Source organism: Aptenodytes forsteri, unplaced genomic scaffold (assembly GCF_000699145.1).
Source record: "Aptenodytes forsteri isolate BGI_AS27 unplaced genomic scaffold, ASM69914v1 Scaffold149, whole genome shotgun sequence".
Taxonomy (NCBI): domain Eukaryota; kingdom Metazoa; phylum Chordata; class Aves; order Sphenisciformes; family Spheniscidae; genus Aptenodytes; species Aptenodytes forsteri.
This window is the reverse complement of record NW_008795560.1, coordinates 956,173-976,014: the sequence shown is the minus strand read 5'-3', so window position 1 is coordinate 976,014 and position 19,842 is coordinate 956,173. Positions and strand designations below refer to the sequence as shown.

At 36.8% G+C, this 19,842-nt stretch overlaps 1 protein-coding gene across 2 annotated transcripts in view; it reads left to right on the top strand.

The window, feature by feature from the left end:
- ZMYND8 (zinc finger MYND-type containing 8) overlaps positions 1-19,842 on the top strand; it is a 63,464-nt gene that overhangs the window by 12,652 nt on the left and 30,970 nt on the right. For both annotated transcript variants that reach the window (XM_009282209.2, XM_019472833.1), the window contains exons 3-4: positions 14,243-14,391; positions 18,990-19,208. In XM_009282209.2, the coding sequence (XP_009280484.1) occupies positions 14,243-14,391; positions 18,990-19,208 (368 nt within the window). The remainder of the gene's footprint in view (positions 1-14,242; positions 14,392-18,989; positions 19,209-19,842) is intronic.

Sequence of the window (19,842 nt, the reverse complement as noted above, 5' to 3'; positions counted from 1 at the left end):
GGGGGAATGGCTTTAAACTAAAGGGGGGTAGATTCAGACTAGATATAAGGAAGAAATTTTTTGCTGGGGGGGTGGTGAAACACTGGCACAGGTTGCCCAGAGAGGTGGTGGATGGCCTCCCTGGGAATAGTAGTAGTAGTAGTAATAATAATAATAAGGTAGTATTTCCTACAGTAACGAATCCTAATTTTTCTAAGAATAAACATAGTAAATTTTGTTTCCACAAAAATTGGTCCCCTGAGCAGTATGTATTTCATGGACATTTACGTATCCATCCTATTACCCTGACATGAATTAAACTTGGTGGTGGAATTGCAGGTGACTGAGAATTTCTGTCCTAGTTTCTGGAGTTTTCCCTATGAATGAGTTACTACAGGCAAATGATGTTATCTCTCAGTATAAAGAAAGCCAAACATGTAACCATCTATGTCAGTGTAAATATTCCCACTGTCATTTGGAGTGTGGGGACAGAAATGCCCTTCAATCAGAATACTTGCACATAATTGTTTACTCCAGTTCATTGTAATTGACTGCCATCTGCCTGTCCATCTCCTTTTGTACTTGCAGCTGACTTAGCAGCTCAGCTTACTTGAAAGCCATTTCTGTAAAATGGCAGCAATGGTTACTACCATCCTTTTTAAATTCTGGCACATACCCACTTATTCTTAACATTTCTACTACAGGGGTCATAAGTCTAGTTAACTCTGAATGTGCAGAGGTAATTGTCTTGAAAGCATGGCACAGATCATCTGCATTTCTTGTTTTTTAATGAGGTAGCTTGGGCAAATAACATGATGGTTATAACCAAATGCAATGGTTATAAAATTGCATTTAGGTCTTATTTGTGCTAATGGACAGTAGATTTCTTGTTTCAGTTCTCATGGCATGGTTAGATGAGGTAGTACATATGATCGGACAGCTCAGAAGAGATTCACTTGCTCCTTTTGCTCTTTCTCCCTGTCCTTTTCTCTGCTTCTGGTCTTGCGTGTCAGCCTCCATCACTGGACTGCTTTTGATGTTTACTTATCTCTGTATTTCAGTTTTCTAAGCCAGCAGAAAGTAAACTATTTTTTGTTGCTTTAATGATTGCTGTTGAGTGGGGTAAGCTCCCAGCTTTGTACTCCCACTGCTTACTTCCTTTGTGGTGCTTGTCAGGCCCCAGCCACTTGAACTTTCTAACCAACTTAAAAACTGAAACATTTTTCTGCTGTTGTGGTGACCAGTTTGTTTGTGAAAGAGTTTGATGAGTATGAGAACTCGATGTAAGAAGCAAAGGGGGTTATTAGATGCCCAGGAAATCTCACCTTCATTTCTCCTTAGAAAGACTTTGGCCCACATATTAGTACTAATAAGAATTTCACATGCATCAAGTGAGCTAAACTATTACTTACGTCACTCTGACATAAACAATGTCTAAAAGTCATTTATGAGTCTGATACCTATTTATGTAGATGTCTGCATTTTAGCGCTGTTGCTTTACTCAGCACAGAAACAGGTGTATGGTCCATACAAAAAGTTGCAATTCCCTTACATTAGTTCTAGTGCTGGTCTGACCTCAAGGTGTACTGTTTCAATGAATTAAGCCCACAGGAAACTCTTTACTTTTTTTTTTTTTTTTTTTGGTAGGGTTAAGATGAAGTTTCCCAGAACAGTGAGCTTATTTAGTACCTCATGGTTATTGAAAGGGTCAGTCTTTCACCGCCCAACCTCCTCAGCCATGTGATCTTGCAGCTCCCTTGCTTTGTGGGCTCTGATCAATTCAAATTCATCAATTCAGAGGGAGCTAACCTGGCAGAAAAAGACTCATGTTTTTATACTGAGTGAGTTTACTATTGATACAACTCCCTGAACCAGCTCATAGGCAAGCTCTGGTAGTGATTGAAAGGAGGGTGGTTTGGAAGACCAAAGACAGGTTCACCACAGTGCTAGTTTAGATTGGCCCAAGCTGTCATTGTGTGGAAGTCACTGGTCTGTACGCAGTAGGTCTCTTAGTGTTTTAAACACCAGTGAGAGTGATCTGAATGGCCATAGTAAAGATAAAACTTAACAGAGGTTGAATTAATTGAATAATAATAATGGAATTTATATTTATTTAACTAGATACTGATTTGCTTTAATTGGATTGTTAAATTTGACATGTATGTTGACGAAACCCATTCCAGCACCATTCTAAGGTCAAGAATAACAACCACCACTATATATACAGGTATATATTTTTTTCAGTGAAGAAGTGATGAGGGTTGTAAGGAAATCTTGAGACTTGCCCATAAGCCGTCTTGCTTTGTTGTATTCCCAACCTAATCTATGAATTAGTGGTAGAGCTTTATACTAGTTGAATATGTGGTTTTGCATAGAAAGTAAAAGGATCATAAATGTCATCTGCTTAGTACAAGAGCTGGCCCTATTATAGGCCTGCTAAAATTAATCTGTCTGGACTTCTGTTATTTGGATTGAGATGAATTTCTCTGTTAGTTCAGTGCAGTGTTTCTGCAGCAGAAAACTCATAAACCAGAATTTAAAAACTGTTGTTATACTCTGTGTAAGGTAGAAAAAGTGCAGCAGGGTTCTAAACTGATGGGACAGTGGTAACAATGTTTCCTCTTGTAACATTAATCTTGTTCAGAATTTTGCTTTGTGTGTTTTAGAAAGGATGTAGATGAGGAAATTGACCCTGTATAGACAAACCCGTTAGGGAAGCATACAGCTCTTCTTGGTTTGTTTGGGTTTTTTTGACGGTCTGAGAAGCCTGTGCAGGAGATCAATCGGTGGTGGTGTATAACTTCACACTTATCCTGCAGAAGCTCATAGGTTGCAAGTTTGTAACCTAACTTGCTCCGCTACAGTTCGTACAGCTCTTGTGAGGCCATGTCCAAAGAAAGTTGTAGGAAAATAAATTGAATTGCTTTAAAACCAATTAGTCTGATGCAGACCTCTACATGAACATTCTTGTTTTGGTATAAGAAGTTTAATTTTAATTGCTATAAATCAATTCCAGTACAGTATAAGCTAAGCTGAAACATGCATTTTTTAATCTGTAACAAGGGTGTTAAGGTAGCCCTCAAATCGGTTTAAGTGAGGTGGTGGTTTCAAAGCAACCTAAGCTGGTCAAACTGCTCGATGCAGCAGTTTTATCCACTTCCTTCTATACCTAAGCTGGCAGGAAACTAACCGAACCATAAAACGTGAATAGTTTTCTACCAGCTTAGTGTGCTGAAGCAGATTGGTAGACTGCCAGAACTGGTGTAAAAGAGAGGGCAGGAATATACCAGTTGAGTGCAGGAAGTATAGAGCTTTGTTAGCCAGCATTTAGATAGGGTTAGGCTGTAATGAAACTAGAGCTTAAAGCCATAGCTGACACTTCTTTCTTACGCTTTATAATGTGATATGTAAGAGTGAGTCTATAGCTGTGGTCAGAGCTATGCAGCCCTCTACGCTCATCTTCAGCTGCATTTACCCTTCTCCTTAGGCTGGCACTGATACTTATCCTGTTGCATAGTAAGCTATATCAAACAGCTGATCTAGCTGAAAATTGATAATTTTTTGTAGTATTAGTCTTTGCCTGAATCATGAACTGATTAACCCTACTATTACATACAAGTGCCTGTCTGCAAAAAGTTGTGGGGACAGGCATCTGGTGAGGTGGGGAAGGGAAGAGGAGAAGAGTTACTGTAGCAGTTATAATGTAGATCTGCTTATAAGCTGTGCATGTGCAGCTTTACTAAAGACGAGGTTTTAAAATACACTACTCTCTTGATCAGAACAAGAAGGCATAAGGCATCTGAGAACTGGAAATGGGAAATGACAGCTTAAAGAGAATAAAAAGAGTCCAAAAACACAAAATGGAGTCAGCAGAGTATTGCTGTTTAGCAAAGGAGAAAGGCCATGGATTAGATTATATTTTGTCCTCTGCATATGATACATTAACATGTCTGACAGAAACATCTTGTTATATTTCTGTTCCAGCCCTATGGCCTACTTTTTAACCTTGTTTATTAAATATTTCAAGATGGGGCTTGCAAGGCTTTCTGGAGAATTTTCTGAATGTTTCTAGGTTGTGGTTCCAGAGCAGCATAACCAACTCAATTGTTCGATGCAGTTCTGTTTTCACTTGCAGTTGTTTGCTTTGGACAGCAGTGAACTCTCCACTGGGCTTTTTCATCCTATTAACCTGGAAGAATTTTTTTTTTTTTTTTTTTTTAATTCTTGGGTTAGTTTTCTGCTAGTTTATCTTACTTACCTGCTAACAGTAGTTAGCTGTGGTGGCGGATGGACTTCCATGGTTTCATATGTTTCAGCTAGTACTGTAACCATTGCCTGTCTAGTGACTAGTCAAAAGGAACTCTTTCACTCTCTTCTTCCCGTCATCAGTCATACATACCTTATATTTCCTTTGCACCTATGCTGGCTGTTAGCCAGTCCTCTCTGAGTCAGTTAAGGACTTGGGTATAGAAGTAGTTTTCTACCTGCTTATCTCCCTGAGCCAGATTTCTAGGGAGTTGGACAGATGTCATTGCTAGGAGCAGACTTGCCCCCATCAGTGACAGCTAGTCATTAGATGGGCTTAGCTTGTCATAAAATCATATACTGAGACACTACTGCTTAATGGTGAGAATTCTGACTTTTACAGCTTTTGCATTGCTGCAGATTTGTGTTGAAGGCTTTGGTCTTAGGGGCTTCTCTTAGTGGTAAAAAGTTCGGATATTTTGAATATAAATGCAAAATTACTAGTAAAATGGAATTTCCAGAATACATTATATATTTTGTAACAGTTTCATGATAGTATATTGTGTATCAACTTTCTGTGCAGTGATACCAAGTATTTAATCACATAGAGGCGAGATTTTCACTCCAATGTGAAACGTAATTTGAGAATCCTCCAGTGAATAGTAGTACAGCCCGAGGCTTTTATCTCTAGTACAGAGCCATTGTTACTTACTAATCAACAGGGGGTTTTCAGGAGTGCCTTGGGGCAGCAAGTCCCCCTACAACCAGGCTCTAGCTTATAAACAGCTTACCTCTCTTATATTGCAAGTTGTTGGGAAGTGTTTCTTTTTCTTTATCTCCAAAGTCCTACAATGAAGAAACAAGTAGCAGTGTCTTTTTGTACTTGTGTAAAATTGTAATGTAGTAGGAGTTCATCAGGATTTACACAACCATGGCTAACCTCTGTTATTTATTACATTAAGCAACTGGATTGGGTTAATTGCATCAGTTGAAGTTTCTGGAATGTAAACAGGGCTTTAGTGGTTGATTGCAACAGCATCATGTTTCAAAATTCTGGCATAAGATTAAGATGCCTCAGAGTTGAGTATAAGTTCTAACAGATTTATCCATGATTTTGTTAAGTGTTTTGAAGATAATTAGGCTTGCTATAGTATTATAGGTAATGGATTTGAAAAATCATAAATCTATTAGCAACCATTCAGGATAATAAATATGACTGGGAGACTTCACAGTTTTGGGATCCATATAAATTACTAATTGAAGCCTGTTCTATCAAATCGGACTGTAATGATGCTGACAATGGAGTTAGCTTCTTTTTCTCTCATAATTCTTCATTGATTTCCCTCAACACCATTTAAAGTAGATGCATTCAGAGCCTTTGAGGAGGAGGAAAGAAGAGAGAAGTGACAGTCTAGGTGGACGTCAGTTTTCTGTTTTTGTTCTTGTTCCTTCTAAAGGCATAGTTACACATTTCTGTGGGGTAATGACGACTTAAGCAGTCTTCAGTCACCTTTGTATTCTTGTACCTTCTCTCATGCTGCCTTCTTTTTTAAGCTACCCTAGCTGTTTCTTACAGCCATCAGATGAATTCTTCATGAAACTGCTTTAATGAAATTTTTGTTCTTTTGTTTTGTTACATTTCATCTAATTTAATTCCTTGGTCTGGTTCAGCAAATGTTGGCAGAACTATTTGTGTCATAATAAAAGGGATAGCATGGGATTGGGAATTAATGTTAACAGAAGTAGCCTTGGGCTGGCTCTGTTTAAGTCACACTTCTGCCGAGTGTCTAACTTACGTAGAACAATCAACTATGTTTCTAATTGGAAACATTATTCAGAATTTTGCATATTTGACCCACTTACATTGAGATATCAAGTACCTACTTACATCACAGAAAACTTTTATTGGTGTAACTAAGTCTCAGTTTACTGATATTTAATGCTGTTCCTGGAAGAGTAAGATAATGCTTTCACTCAAAAAATACATTGCTGTTTCTGGCTCCTGGAAAACCAAAATGGCTGCTAATTTTACCATCTTTGTCACAACTCATGTTGAAAAGCTTTTTTGATTTTTTTTTTTCTTTTTTGCTGTTTAAACAAATGTGTTTCTCAGTTTCCCTCTTCTCACTTTCTGAAAGTTTCCAGAACAGAGAAGTTCTGTTCTACAAGCAGTAAATATTACCACTTTATAACAGTTCATTTTTCATAGAACATGCATTTAAAATATAAGAAAATTAGGTACAGAACTAATACTCTTAATGAACATTTAGTAAACTTTATGTAGCCAAGATAAAGATAAAATTTTTTTATTCTGTGCTTTATTTTGAAATGTAAAACTTTTCTTCCCTTCCACACCAGCTCAAAAAATGGGTCATTCTTTGCTGACAGTAAAAAGCTTTTATCCTGCAATTTCCACACTTTTTGGGAAGGCTTCTGTTTTGTTTGCCTAACCTTTTTGTGAGGTTGAACTTGAAAATCATGATGCATAGTAAGACTGATTTACTCACGCTTTTCTTAATTGACTTGCTATCCGTTGCACTAAGGATGCAATACTAAGGCGATATATGCCGATCTAAGCCAGACCTGCCATGCTTGCATGCTCCTTCATGTCAGTCACATTTCCGTCCTTTTTCTTTATACTGGCACTGTGTTGACTTTGTGACTTGTTGGTATGCTGATTCAGCTGAAATTAATTTTTGAGGTTTTTGTTGGTTTGGGCCATATCAGTTATCTAAACCATCTTGCTTCCTGGGTGAACAAATAACAGTGCTAGAGAAAGGAAAAGGAAGAAAGTGTATCTGTGGAAGGGTACTGTGAAGCCTTAACTTAGATCTGTGTAACTTGCTGTGGATTTCAGCTCTCATTAAGGCCTTATTGGCAGAGAAACTAATGCAAGTGTAATAGATACTTATTTATGAAGAAATATATATGTAGACACTATTTTGTTTTGGTTTTAGTCTGGAATTACTTTGATTGCATTTAGCTTAAACAAGTTTTTTAATTAAAAAAAAAAGGTATATGGAAAGGAGGGCATAAGGAGGTGTAAGATGCCATTGTTGATAAGTCTTTGGTACTGAGCAGTTTATGCTGTGTTCTTACAGTAAGGCATGTTGACGTTACTTGTTTTCAGGAAGAATTACATTTGGGTATCATGGGAAAAGCAAGGAAAACAACACTTTACTTTTGCGCATTTTCTGAGTTGGCACCTGCTTCCATTGAGAAAAATGAGACTTCTCAATTAGTTGTCAGGGATCGTTGCTATTGAATGCTTACAGTACAGCACTTGGCAATGTATAGAACATAGAAAATATGGTTGTGGTCTATGCTCCATATGCTGCAGCAAGATAAGATCCCTGATGTACAATAATAACATACTTTTCTTTGTTTGTTTTTATAGTTTTTTCTAAGCTAAATTGTATTAAGTCACTATTATAGTTTATCTGCTTAAAAACTGCGTTACCATCACATAAAATTGGACTTCTAAAATAGTCATAAAGTGTGAAATTAAGTTGCTTTAGGGTTTAAGTATGCTTTAATCTGTCTCCTGGGAGCAGTAGTTACTAATCCTTTAGTCACATGATGGCATACTGAAACAAAGATTTTAAACTTTGGGTGAAGCTCAGGTTAGCTTGTTGTTCCCCAATGGATGATTTGCAAGAGCACTCATAGGTGCTTATGTCAACCTTGGCAACATTACAGAGAAATTAATAACCTAGTGATGTAAAATCAGGTAGCTTTTAATGAGAATTTAAAAAGTTATTTCAGGTGTCTATTTTTTCACTTGTGCTGGAAACACAATTTTGAAATAATGCTAAGAAAGCAAAATTGCACACTCAAAAATCAAGAAATAAGTAGAGTAAGGTTGCTTGGCAAATTAATTCATTAGTAGAATTGGTTTATCAATGAAATGTTCATTTATTATTTTACTGTAATGGCCTTCATGTAGTACACAGAACATTTAATTTCTTATTAACCTTCTTAGTGCTGAGTAACTGAAAGTGATCGCAGCCTTTTCAGTTAGAAAAGGTGGGTGCACAACTTGATGCCTATCTGAAAAGTTTGGTTCAGGTTAACTTGCTCAGTATATGATAGGAGTTTTGTAGGAGAAACAGGGAGATTGCGGGGATACGTCCTAACTGGTGATGAACTGGCATGGTGAGATACTCTCCAAAGTGAGACCATTCTTGCTCATTAAACATTTTTTTTAAAATACTTGACATAGAAGAGATCACACAAATTCTTGCTGTTCCTTTTTGGAGCACAAACTTGAATCCACCTCCTAAGTAACTGTCCTAGTCACCAAGTTATTGCATAGTTTAAGTTTGGTCTTTTTTGTTCTTTCCTCTTGGATTTGTTTCACTTTGTTCAAGTAATAAATATTAAGGTAAACTACATTGGGGAAGTGATCCAGGTTAAAAATTAACTTTCCTCCTGACAGGTTATTTTAACAGGGATAAATTTCTTGTGTAGCACAGCTAAACAAACTCTGCTAACACAGCTGGAAGAAGAGCCAAGGAGGAAGAAGAGGCAGTGTGCACTAAACGGGGCACTGCTGTTGAAAGAAATTCACACAAAATGCAACTTGAGCATCTTTTATCTTAATTAGAATTGAAAACTATAACTCAAACAATTTAAGTAGATGTTACCATTCTTATTTTACTTGAACTGAATTAAAAGATTGTTCATACTATTAGGTCCCTCACAGATTGATAAGTTCGCAACATATAGTGATAGTTAAAGACGTTAGCCTATTCCACTAGCACAACTAAACCTGAAAGAAAATGCCTGTGTGTTGCTGTTTTCCTGTCTATTCCTTAATTTTTCCAGTTACATCTTACATTGCCTCAAGAAAATCACTGTGCATTTCAATAACTTGCCAGTTGAAAAAAAAAAAGTGTATTTCAGGTCAGTTTTTGTATGTTGTCTATGAGTCACCACTAGGTTATTTGAAAATCCCTAGTGTGCTCAGGCTTGAACCACAGAAGAAAATGACACTAAGTAGTTTTTTAAATCACTTAACCAAACATATATGTCTGTGTGAGCATTTGGTTAAATCGATATTGAATCAGTACCTTTTCTGTTGAAGTGTAGTTTGGATTTGGCCGTGACTGAATTGTAATTCAGTTCTGGTTTAGCTAATAACAGCTTTAACCCATTTCCTGACCCTGAATCAGTTAGTTTAGGAAAAAACAGCATTTAAAAGTGAGATGCATCACATTATGGGGGCAGGCCAATGATGAGGAACTTTACACCTGATTTTCTTTTTTCATACTTAGAGCCAAGGCAGAACACACAGTGTCACAGGCAGCTTCTTTGTAACTCCCACAATCTGAGGCTGAAGAGCTGAAAGGAAACTGGTGTGCTCCACTGGTGGCAGTTTTGTGCCTGGGAGTAAGAAATGGAAGCCAAAGGGCAGAAAACTATACTCTCCTCTGGTTTAAGCTGTGCCTGCATATGTACGTTCTGGAAATAAAAGCCTAAGTCTCTTCAGTGAGTTATGGTGAGGGCTTTATTTGCTGGGGAGAAACTCAGGCTCAGAGATCCTTGCAAGTACTTTGGGGATGTTGTTTGCTGTAGAGACAATTCTGCAGATTTCTCTGCATTGGGAAAACAAGGATTAAGGCATGGTCAGCACTTCACAGTAAGAGTAGTTTACTTATGACTGCCTTTAGGAATGTATGGAAAGTCCCTGTTGAGAACTGCAAATTATAATACAGAAACAAAGACTTCTATTGTACATGCTGTTCTGAGCCATGTGGTAATGGAAAGATGAGAAAAGATGTGGTGTGATGCTGTTCTTGCTGATCACTCTGAATGCAAACAGGTCCCATGCTGAATAAGCTCCATTCTACTTTAATGAAAAAAATAGAATTCAGAGCTTGTTTTGGTTTTAGGTTTGATTTCTTTGGTTTAGTTGTGGGTTTTGATTTAGCTGACACTGATGCTGCAGTGTTTCCTCCAGGATAGCTGTACTGGCTCAGCTCTCTTGGGATATATGAAGCATATTCCAGCCAAAGGAGTTCTTCTGCCACCTTCTGTGCATAATTAGCTAAACTGAAAAAAATCCCTAGTCTTCTGTCAGCATAGTTGTACCTGTATGAGGATTTTTATTGTCATAATTGCTTAAGGAGGGGAGGAGACAGACATTCTATTTTTCACACATTCAGGTGACGTACCTTACCTGGCAATTCTTTGTACTGTCAAATTAATCTAAATTTTGGCCTAAATGGAGTGGGAGGCAGATTTGCTTGAATTGAAACAAGTCAAGTAACAATAATGGTCTCAGGCACTTTGTATTGGTTTAATTCAGCCTAAGCATGTCAGAATATAACTGGTCCTAAATGCTGCCTACTAGTATAAAAGGGGAGGGGTGGAAAGGAAAAAAAATACCATTTCTTAGCGTCAAAGAAAACTCAAAACAGGAAAAGTGTGTGTGTGTGTGTTTGTTTGTTTGTTTAAATGAGCTTAACTACATTTTGCCAAAATTATATAACATGTCAACAGAAAGACTTCTCTGAGAGCCAACACTACATTTCTGCTAGGCATCACTGCTGATATAGCTGTGCCTACATAACTCTAGGGGCAGACACTTTTCCTAGGATTGTTGAAATTACATGTGGCGTTAGCCTGGTGCAGGTGTTCTAGATGAATAAAACTCAGGATGGGCAAATGCTCCTACATTTCTCGTCCCTCCCTCAGTTATATCTTCTTCCATCTATCTTTTCATGTTTTTAATATTTATTTATAGTTTTCTTGATTCTTAATCATTATCTTGACACATTACCACGCTTTTGGTCAATCAGAAGTCACCATATAGCACCAAGTTTTCCACAGAATTGTGTAGAAAGAACTCAAAACCACTGCTTTTTTCTGTGCAGTTATATATTTGGGGAAAAAAATTTAAAAGCTTCAGGAACTAAAACAAATGGTAATGTTCACAGCTGGTTAGGTAACAATTACATCTTTCATGTGTCTGGACCCATCTGAAAAAAGTGTGATGCTAATTATAGTAGGTAAAATTGGTATTTTCACAAATTAATGTAGACCGGTACAACTTTCCTTGCACAGGAGTTCTTCCACTACACCTTTTCCATCTTTCTCTGTATTTTCTTCTATACATGTAAGTAGCCTATGTTCTTGAAAAGCAATTTAGTCTATAAATATATTTTCAGATCACTTCTTGAGCTTGCATCATGAGTAAGTTTTAGTGGCATCATGGTGGTTTTGAGCATATTTTTTCAAAATGTTTTGCTATGTTTGTAATTGTGTGGCTTCTTGACGTCATTTCACTCTTTCCACTATATAATACATTATTTTCAATAAACTTAAGCATATATGCAAGCATTCCAAGGTTAACATCAAGATTACATCGTATGTGTCACTCCTATTTTTATATCAGTATCATTTGCCCTTTTTCACAACAGAAAAAAGTCATTTTTTCATAGCCAGTTCATGCTCAACTATTGTTCCAAATACTTTTTTTCTATTTAGAGAAAAGTGCGTAGGTTGTTAATCTTATCTCCATTTGTGCAAATCATTATTGCAGCCAATTTTTATTTCTCCTTATTAACTGTTTCCCCTCCACATTTGCACAAAATACAGAAATCATTTAGAAATCTAATCCAGTTCTTTATTGTGCCACAGACCCTCTAAGATTTGTGCCATTTAACAAACTACCTTACTTTTGAATGTGATTCAGTGTAACTTTTCAATTTGACAGGGCATTATTCTGAACACAGTTTTAAGCTAAACTGTGTTTTACTAGCTCACTTGCAAGACTGACTAATGAGAAAGTGTCAGTGGCCATATTATGTGAGAGACTCCTTAAATGTGTTAAAATCATTTCCTGAGAGGAATGTTGTAGCTCAACAAAATTGTCTCATTCAATAAATAGTTAAAAGTCAGATTGGGAGGCATTTGTGTGAGAAAGGTGTTTGTCCACTGTCTATGTGAAATGGTCTAGTGTTGTGGTTTTCAGTATTTTTCTATTTGGGGAACTTTCAGTATTTTTTGGTGGCCCTTTTTATAGTTAATTTAAATCTATTGACAATAGACATGCTCTGATAAGTTGATCCAGTTACTGGTGGTTGTTCTGGTACCACTGATGTTCATTGGAGACTTCAGGTGAAGTGTTTCAGTGAGGTTTTGGTGACTTGGCAACCTGAGACAGCTCAGCCCGTCACCCAGTGAGGCCTGGAAGGCAAGAATACAGATCCAGGAGGGAAAGGATATAGGATCAAGGCAACCAGCAGTTTGATTGCCTCTGGCTTCTGTCAAATAGCTGCTAAAAACTGTTGTTTGGCAGAAAAAACTTTAAGGTGGCATTAGTACCAAAAGCAGCATTTCTCCTTCTTGCTACATGTTCCCATCCTGTATAACTGCTTCGCTGAATGCATTACAAGCATTTGTGTGGCTGTGCAGTGAATGGGGTCATAGAAAAAAATTACTTTTTTTTAGACAGGTTTTATTCCTCAATTTTTTAGTGTGCAGCCACAAACCATTTGCACTAGCACATATGAGTAGGGGACCGAAAATATGGGAATGACTTTGGGGAGGGTTCAGTTGTTTCTCGTTAATGATATTGATGACTTCTGACCCCTATGGTTTTATCTATCATTTTGTTTTGTTGCATGCATTAAAAGCTTAAGGAAAAATTCAACATGTTAAACCAACTCTCTTGAACTTTCACCTGTATTTTGTCAAGATTGTTTCACTGCTCTATGATTGTCTATTACAGCTGATTGCATACTTGTTTCTTTTGAAAAATGTCAGTAAGTTCTTTGTAATTGAGCTAAGCATTCCATATTCATTAGGAATCATTTAAATTTTGTTCTGAGAAAATGAAGTTGCAAACACTCTTATTTTTACCTACAATATTTGCTGAGCTTGTCAGTGACTTTTTTTTAAAGTGTGTTAACTCTTTTAAGGCTGTAAATAATTCCTTCTGAATATTCTAATGAAAACAAAACAGTGACCAAGTAAAAAAAAGATGAATTAAAAATCTTTGAAGAATTCAAATAATTTAGCATAATTGGAGGAGCAAAGCAGACATGAAGATCATCATAATAGATATTCACTTGGTAGAGCTACGTCTCAATTTCCTTCTAATTTTTTAAAGAATTTTGCATGTTTCATAAAATGCAGTTCAGAGCCACCAGGGCTGCTTAAATTGCTGGTGTGATGAGTTTACACTAAGATGACAATCCATGACGTAGAGCAACTGAGACACAGGCACATGCTCCCTTCTGCCAGCTTTGTTCCTTGGGATGGTAGATTCAGGCATAGATGGAAACTGTGACTTATTAAACTGCTCTTGTAATTTGCTTGGTTGAATGTGAGAGCTCTGACTGAGAGAGGCACTGAAAAGTTAATGTCACTTTCTGTTTGTTGCTCTATCTTGCTGTCAAAAGTTACTACTTGACTGGGAATCTTGTCTTAGTTTTATCTTTTTACAATCCAATTTAGCAGGTACTACAAATGACTAAGTATTTGAGGTAGCATATTTATTTTCAGACTATAGGACAATTTCATTTTTTCTATTGACATATTTCAGTAAGTTTATTTAAATATGAGAAAAAAGTGATGAGGACTGACTTTCCTCTTATCATGTTTTAACTTCTGTTGCTTATGTTCCTAAAGTACATGAGTGAAGCTGTCAGGAATGTTAATGTTGTTTCTCTGCTTTTAAAGTGTATGACATAAATTAGCATAGCACTCTGCTAAACTACAGAATATAATTGTCATACTTCAAAAGATGCTAAAATTTGAGGTGAGATAAATGGGCAAAATGCTGTGGGAAAAGAAAGAAATACTTAATGTTAATCTAAATTACTGAGAATTCACTTAACAGTGGCATTGCTTAGCAAGTCTGTGCTTCCAGTTTGTCAGTGACTGGGTGAAAGACAATTGAGAGTTTTTATTCTGTTCAGTGAAGGAGTGTGAATGACAAACCATAACCTTGTTTGAATGTTTTTCATCGATATGCACTCTGCAACCATATTGTTTGTATCTGTTATAGATCCTGGCTCTGCCGAACGCACAGCACAAAAAAGGAAGTTTCCCAGCCCTCCACATTCCTCTAATGGCCACTCGCCACAAGATGCATCAACAAGTCCTATAAAAAAGAAAAAGAAACCTGGTCTATTGAACAGTAATAATAAAGAACAGGTAAGAGAAGTCGTGGTCTTGTTATGCTAGAATGTGAAACAATGAAGGACATAGAGACAGCTGATCAGGAGCTCTCTCCTCTTCAGGAAGAGGGTTTCTGTGCTTTAAGAGGTGGATATTCATTTTTGAATGCAGTGGGTGTAGGAGTTGGCATTATAAGCTGGATTTGTGTGTTCTTTTATTTTTGTTTTACATCTGTATGAGAAAGACCACCTGTGTCCTGGCTTTTGATTTCATAATGCTAATAAGACGTATAACCAATAAGAGCAATTTTGAACAAAAGGATTATGAAGGAATATAGTAAGAATAGGAACAACAACAATAATAGCTGTTATTAATTAAAACCATTAAAAGGAAATGTTCAGGAGCATGATACCCTAGATTAAGAAAGATCTCATAATGTCAGTGGAAGTCTCTCATCTGCTTTCAGTCCTACTGCCAATTCTTAACAAAAGTCCAACTCCTTCCTTGGTACTCTGCAGATTCCCTCCCCTTCCTTTAAATTGCTGGGCAGTGTACACTCCTACCAAACTAGTTAAATCAAAGAGTCACACTGATAGTACTTTTCAGTCTTCATGCTTGAAACCTTATTTTCAGTGTCTTCTGAATATGAATTTATAGCATTTGTTGTAGTTCTTAGAGGAACTTGACTCCAGAAGACTTCGACAATTTCTGGTTCATTGTATGATGCAAGTGAAAGAATTATATGAAGTGTATTGAATAGCAAATGCTGTAAAGCATCTTTATCATCTTGGAAGAGATTACATGAAAGCAGTCTTTAGCCTTACTAAAATTATTTCTCATCTAATTTAATAATGACATGCCTGTGTATTTTTCAAAGTGCTTTTATGTGTCAATATATTTTGCCAGGATCATATAAACACAGGATGAAGTTCTGAGTGTTTAAAGCACTTTCTCCCGGTGTAACAGCATCCACGTTAGATATTATCCTCGTACAATTGCACTGGTTAAGAAAGAAAATGAAGTTCCTAATCACTGCAGTTGTCCTGAAACAAAGACTGAATAAATCGGGCCTTGCTAGAGAACAGTCTTACAGTGTCAAGCACATTTTATTTAAGGATAATTGGGAGGTCTAGAAATAGCATGTGTAGGCATGCTTGCACTAATTTAATGTGACCAGTTTGGCTTTTGCTGAGCTTCACTGCAGGCTGCATAAATTCCTCTACATCCTGGATGTTTACTAGGGAGATGTCACCCCACTGAAGTCTGAGCTTCTAACTGTGCAGTGTAGAGATAATTTTACAGTGGAATTGAATCTTAGGGTATTAATTTCCACTTTTTATTCATGCATTTAAAAATATATGTGAAAACACAATTGCAGTTGTTGAACTTGATACATTCCCCTCAGTAAATCGTTTTCTGTTTTCCAGGTATCTCAGACCTGAAATATTACAGGATAGAATTAAGTTGTATATCTAATGAAGAAAAGCCCTCAGACTTGCTTATTTTGCTGTATTTGTTACAAGTTAGCAAGAAAATATCATCTGTTTAGTTTTGTTTAGCTTTTACAAGTTGTTTCTAATTTAATATTGTCTTGCATGTCAAATTTGAAATGGGCATGCCTGAAGATAATTATTTCTAAAGTAGGTGCAAAACTCTGCTCTATATGGTAGCAGGAGTTGTTAAAGATTCTTTTACTGCTGAACAGATCTGAGCTAAGCATGCAGTTACTTGTTTTGCTCTCAGGTTAAGTTTCAAGTATATTGTAGCTGATAGCTGTGGTTCTGATTGGCTGATAAATCCATTTTGAGGTATGACAACATCTCTGGAAACCTCCAACTTAATATTCTACATTACAAAGTGTTTTGTAATATTTCGGTATTTTCAAGATACCGTTACTAAAGTTATAGTTGCATGAAACTTTGTATTACATGTTGTGGATGCAGTAACAGATCTTCAGAACGGTGCCAACAGGTATTTAAAGTGTTGAAATACAAGCAAAGAATTATGGAATTGTAGAATGTAGCTAAGACAGGTTAAAAATCAGGAACTTCTGACACTTAATTGGTCAGTTATAATGTAATTGAAGTTGTCAGCTTGTTTTACTACTTGCTTCAATATTAATTTAAACTGAATACAAATAGTGATCTTTTTCTCCCCAAAACAGCGCTAAAATACTGTTGGTTTTTCTTCAGTTTTCAATGTCATTCTACAGGTCTTAATAACTTTAATAGACTTTAAAACAAGCTACCACCTATTTGAGCTTGAATTGGCTAGTTGTGAAACAGTTGAGAAAACAAAGCTTTTTTTTTATCACTGTTAAAATTTAAACTCTTAAAACATTTTACTCTGATTAGAACAAGTGAAAAGGTCCTTTGATGCAGTTGAATCATTAATTTTCAGTCCTTCAGTTTTGTTGGTTGGGTCTTTTTTGAGTCTCAGAACCTTTGTTGTTGTTGTTGTTCTTAAACTTGGCTTAGACAAAATAAGGTGATAGATGTCTACAAGATATAAGCATCCTTGAAGAGAAGATTAATTCCTCTCATGCTCTAGCAAAAACAGACTTTGGTTTGGATGTTATGAGCTCATTTCTGTGGAATAGTTTCTTTCACAGGTTTTATATTTGTCTTAAAGCAGTATCTTTGATTCTTAGGAAGTTAGTGTGGATATACTGCTTACACCCACTTCAAAGTCACAATATGTATTAAATTCTTCTGGTAATTTCCTTTATCTGCAGTTGAGGAAATGCCCCATAGTTGCGTCTCCACGTATACGTTATTGAGATTTTGGTCTCACAGCTGTGGTGCATATAGCTGCAAACAAAACATGTTTCTGCACTGTAAATTGCAACTTTCCCTTCTTCACTCTGGGTTTCCTTATGGCTTTGTATCTGTTTGAATGATTGTAGTAGTAATACATTTGAAATGTAGTTAAAGCCTTATACTGTCCCTCTTATTCCACAGGATCCCATAGAACCTTCCTTCTGAAAGTCTTGTCATGTTATATGATTAAATATATATACAGAGAAAGTATAGAAAATTACACTTTGCCCATTTCCGTGGTGGGAACAAAGTATCTTTTTAGTAGCTGTATCATCTGTAGAATAGGAAATGAAAAACACCAAAACTGATAGAAATTTGAGTGAAATTTTAGGTAGCAGAATGCTTTGGGAACGTTTGTGGGTAACATCCTTTCTTTGCCTAAAAAATTATACAGTGTTAGATAATTGCAGATGTTATATCTCAAAAGATACAAAAGAAGAGATAACATCTTCAGCTGGGTTGTCACTTCTGCGTCATCCAATTTGACCTTGAAGGTCCTCTATTCATGCAAATAATTAGACCTTGTCCTTTGTAACTTTAGAAATCTAGAAATATCACGGTCCAAGCTGGCATGCTGGTGGTTTCTGGTGACATTAATTTATGCCCTGTGTGGCTAATTTTGTACAGGATGCTGGAAAGGTATGGGACATGCATATGCTTGCACTGTTCTATGAGTCACATGGGCATGTGACAGCTCAAGGGTCTAAGAACTTGCAGATGTGTAAATGGTGTAGGACGCATGCAAAATTACCTGAGAACCAAACAAAATGGTTCTGCAAACTACAAGCATTTGGATAGTTACAAGTAATGTCATGAGTAAATGGTTTTACATCAAACAAAAAAAAAAATCACAGTAAATAAACTGCCTAAAACTCAAGATTGTTTCCTTCCATGCCCTCCTCAGTAAACCACCCCTATAATTAATACCAAACAAAAAACTTAAGTTCCTTTGTCATTAATAAATAGAATGTAGTTTTCCAATAAATGTTAACAGCTCTTCAAAGCTGATCTAACAAACTTTAGGTATCTGGGGACCCATTTTAGCCAGCCCAGGCTCTTCACTTCTTGTGTTTTGGCATCAGCTGTGTCATCTTTGAGCTCTCTGGGGCTCAAGTGGAAGACTTCATGCAGTTTACAAAGTTAACGCTATTTTCTAGTGCAGGCAAACCAGTGGACATTGTGAGTCTTAAATTCTGATATGCATTTAAATGGTGGATTAAATCTCTCCCAGTGTTCCCGCTGCTGTAGCAGAGGTGGCTGTTCAGGATGTGAATTTGCTCCTTTGTCATCCTACTCTACAGTTTGCCTTATTAGTCAGAATCGGCACTGGCTTGCTTCATTGTACAAAGTTGTGAACTGCTGCAACCTAAGACAGATTTGTGTGGTGTTCAACCTCTTGTTTCAGGACTAACTTCTTCATCTGTCCCAGGTTTAGCCACCACTAAATATCTCAGTATTTAGCTTGCACAGCCCCATTGAATTCTGAGTTTAGAGGACCTAATAGCTTCTATAGCAAAACTTCTTTCTTGAAGATAAAAGTGTGTACTGACTTTTGTTGGATTGCATGTCTTGCACTCAATGCCCTCACTTGCTACAAAAATATATTTTCAGTCTTGAGTGTAAACTGGCGTTTGACATCTGACTAAGAAATAAACCTCTTTATGAAAGATTTTGTGCAATGAATAAGATACTATGCTTGCATAGATGTTAATCAAACTTGTAAACTGCTGTTTGCTTATATATTATGAATATTATTATTTGAAAAAATGCAAATTTGTTTTGAAACCAAACCTGTTTTTCTTGCCTACATTTCAGTCAGAACTAAGACATGGTCCGTTTTACTATATGAAGCAGCCACTCACCACAGACCCTGTTGATGTTGTACCACAGGATGGACGGAATGATTTCTATTGCTGGGTTTGTCATCGGGAAGGCCAAGTCCTCTGCTGTGAACTCTGTCCTCGGGTTTATCATGCTAAGTGTCTGAAACTGACAGCGGAACCAGAGGGGGATTGGTTTTGCCCAGAATGTGAGGTTAGTTTGATATAAGGAGTGGATTTCTTTCTTGTATGTGAGATATAAGCAGCTTTTTTGCGTTCTGAAATGTTTCTGGTTTATTCCTACGTTGCCTCTTGGTAAAGGTACCAGAAAAATTCGTACAGAAGAGGAGGTATCCATTGCTGCTTCACCACTTTTTCTGTGTGTGTACCTGGATTGTGTTTGCCTTCTTACCGCAAGTCTTCAACTTTGTGTTTCCATCTCTAGAGAAGGCACCATTTCAAAGAGTGATCTCTTCATCAAGCACCTCTAATTCTGAAAACATTCTGCAGTTTTGACTAGTTTAACTTGTGCTTCTTCTAGTGGGCTGATCAGCTCTGCAGCAGTGCAGAAAAAAATTGCACTGTAGGGTCTACATAAACAAGTGGGTATTTTATTACTATTCTTTTCTGCAGGGCTGAGGAATTTAATCATTCCTTTCCAATGATTCCTGGGGAGAGAATACTTAGCATCAAAGTATCGTTAATGAAAGCAAATCGGTTTATCGCATGTTTTATCTTAATCACTTACTGTATTAGAGCACAGGTGACCTTCTCACTCGTTCACATTGTTGTGAACCTGCATTGTATTTGGGAATTTTGTGTATTCACACATTCACTTTGCTTGATCT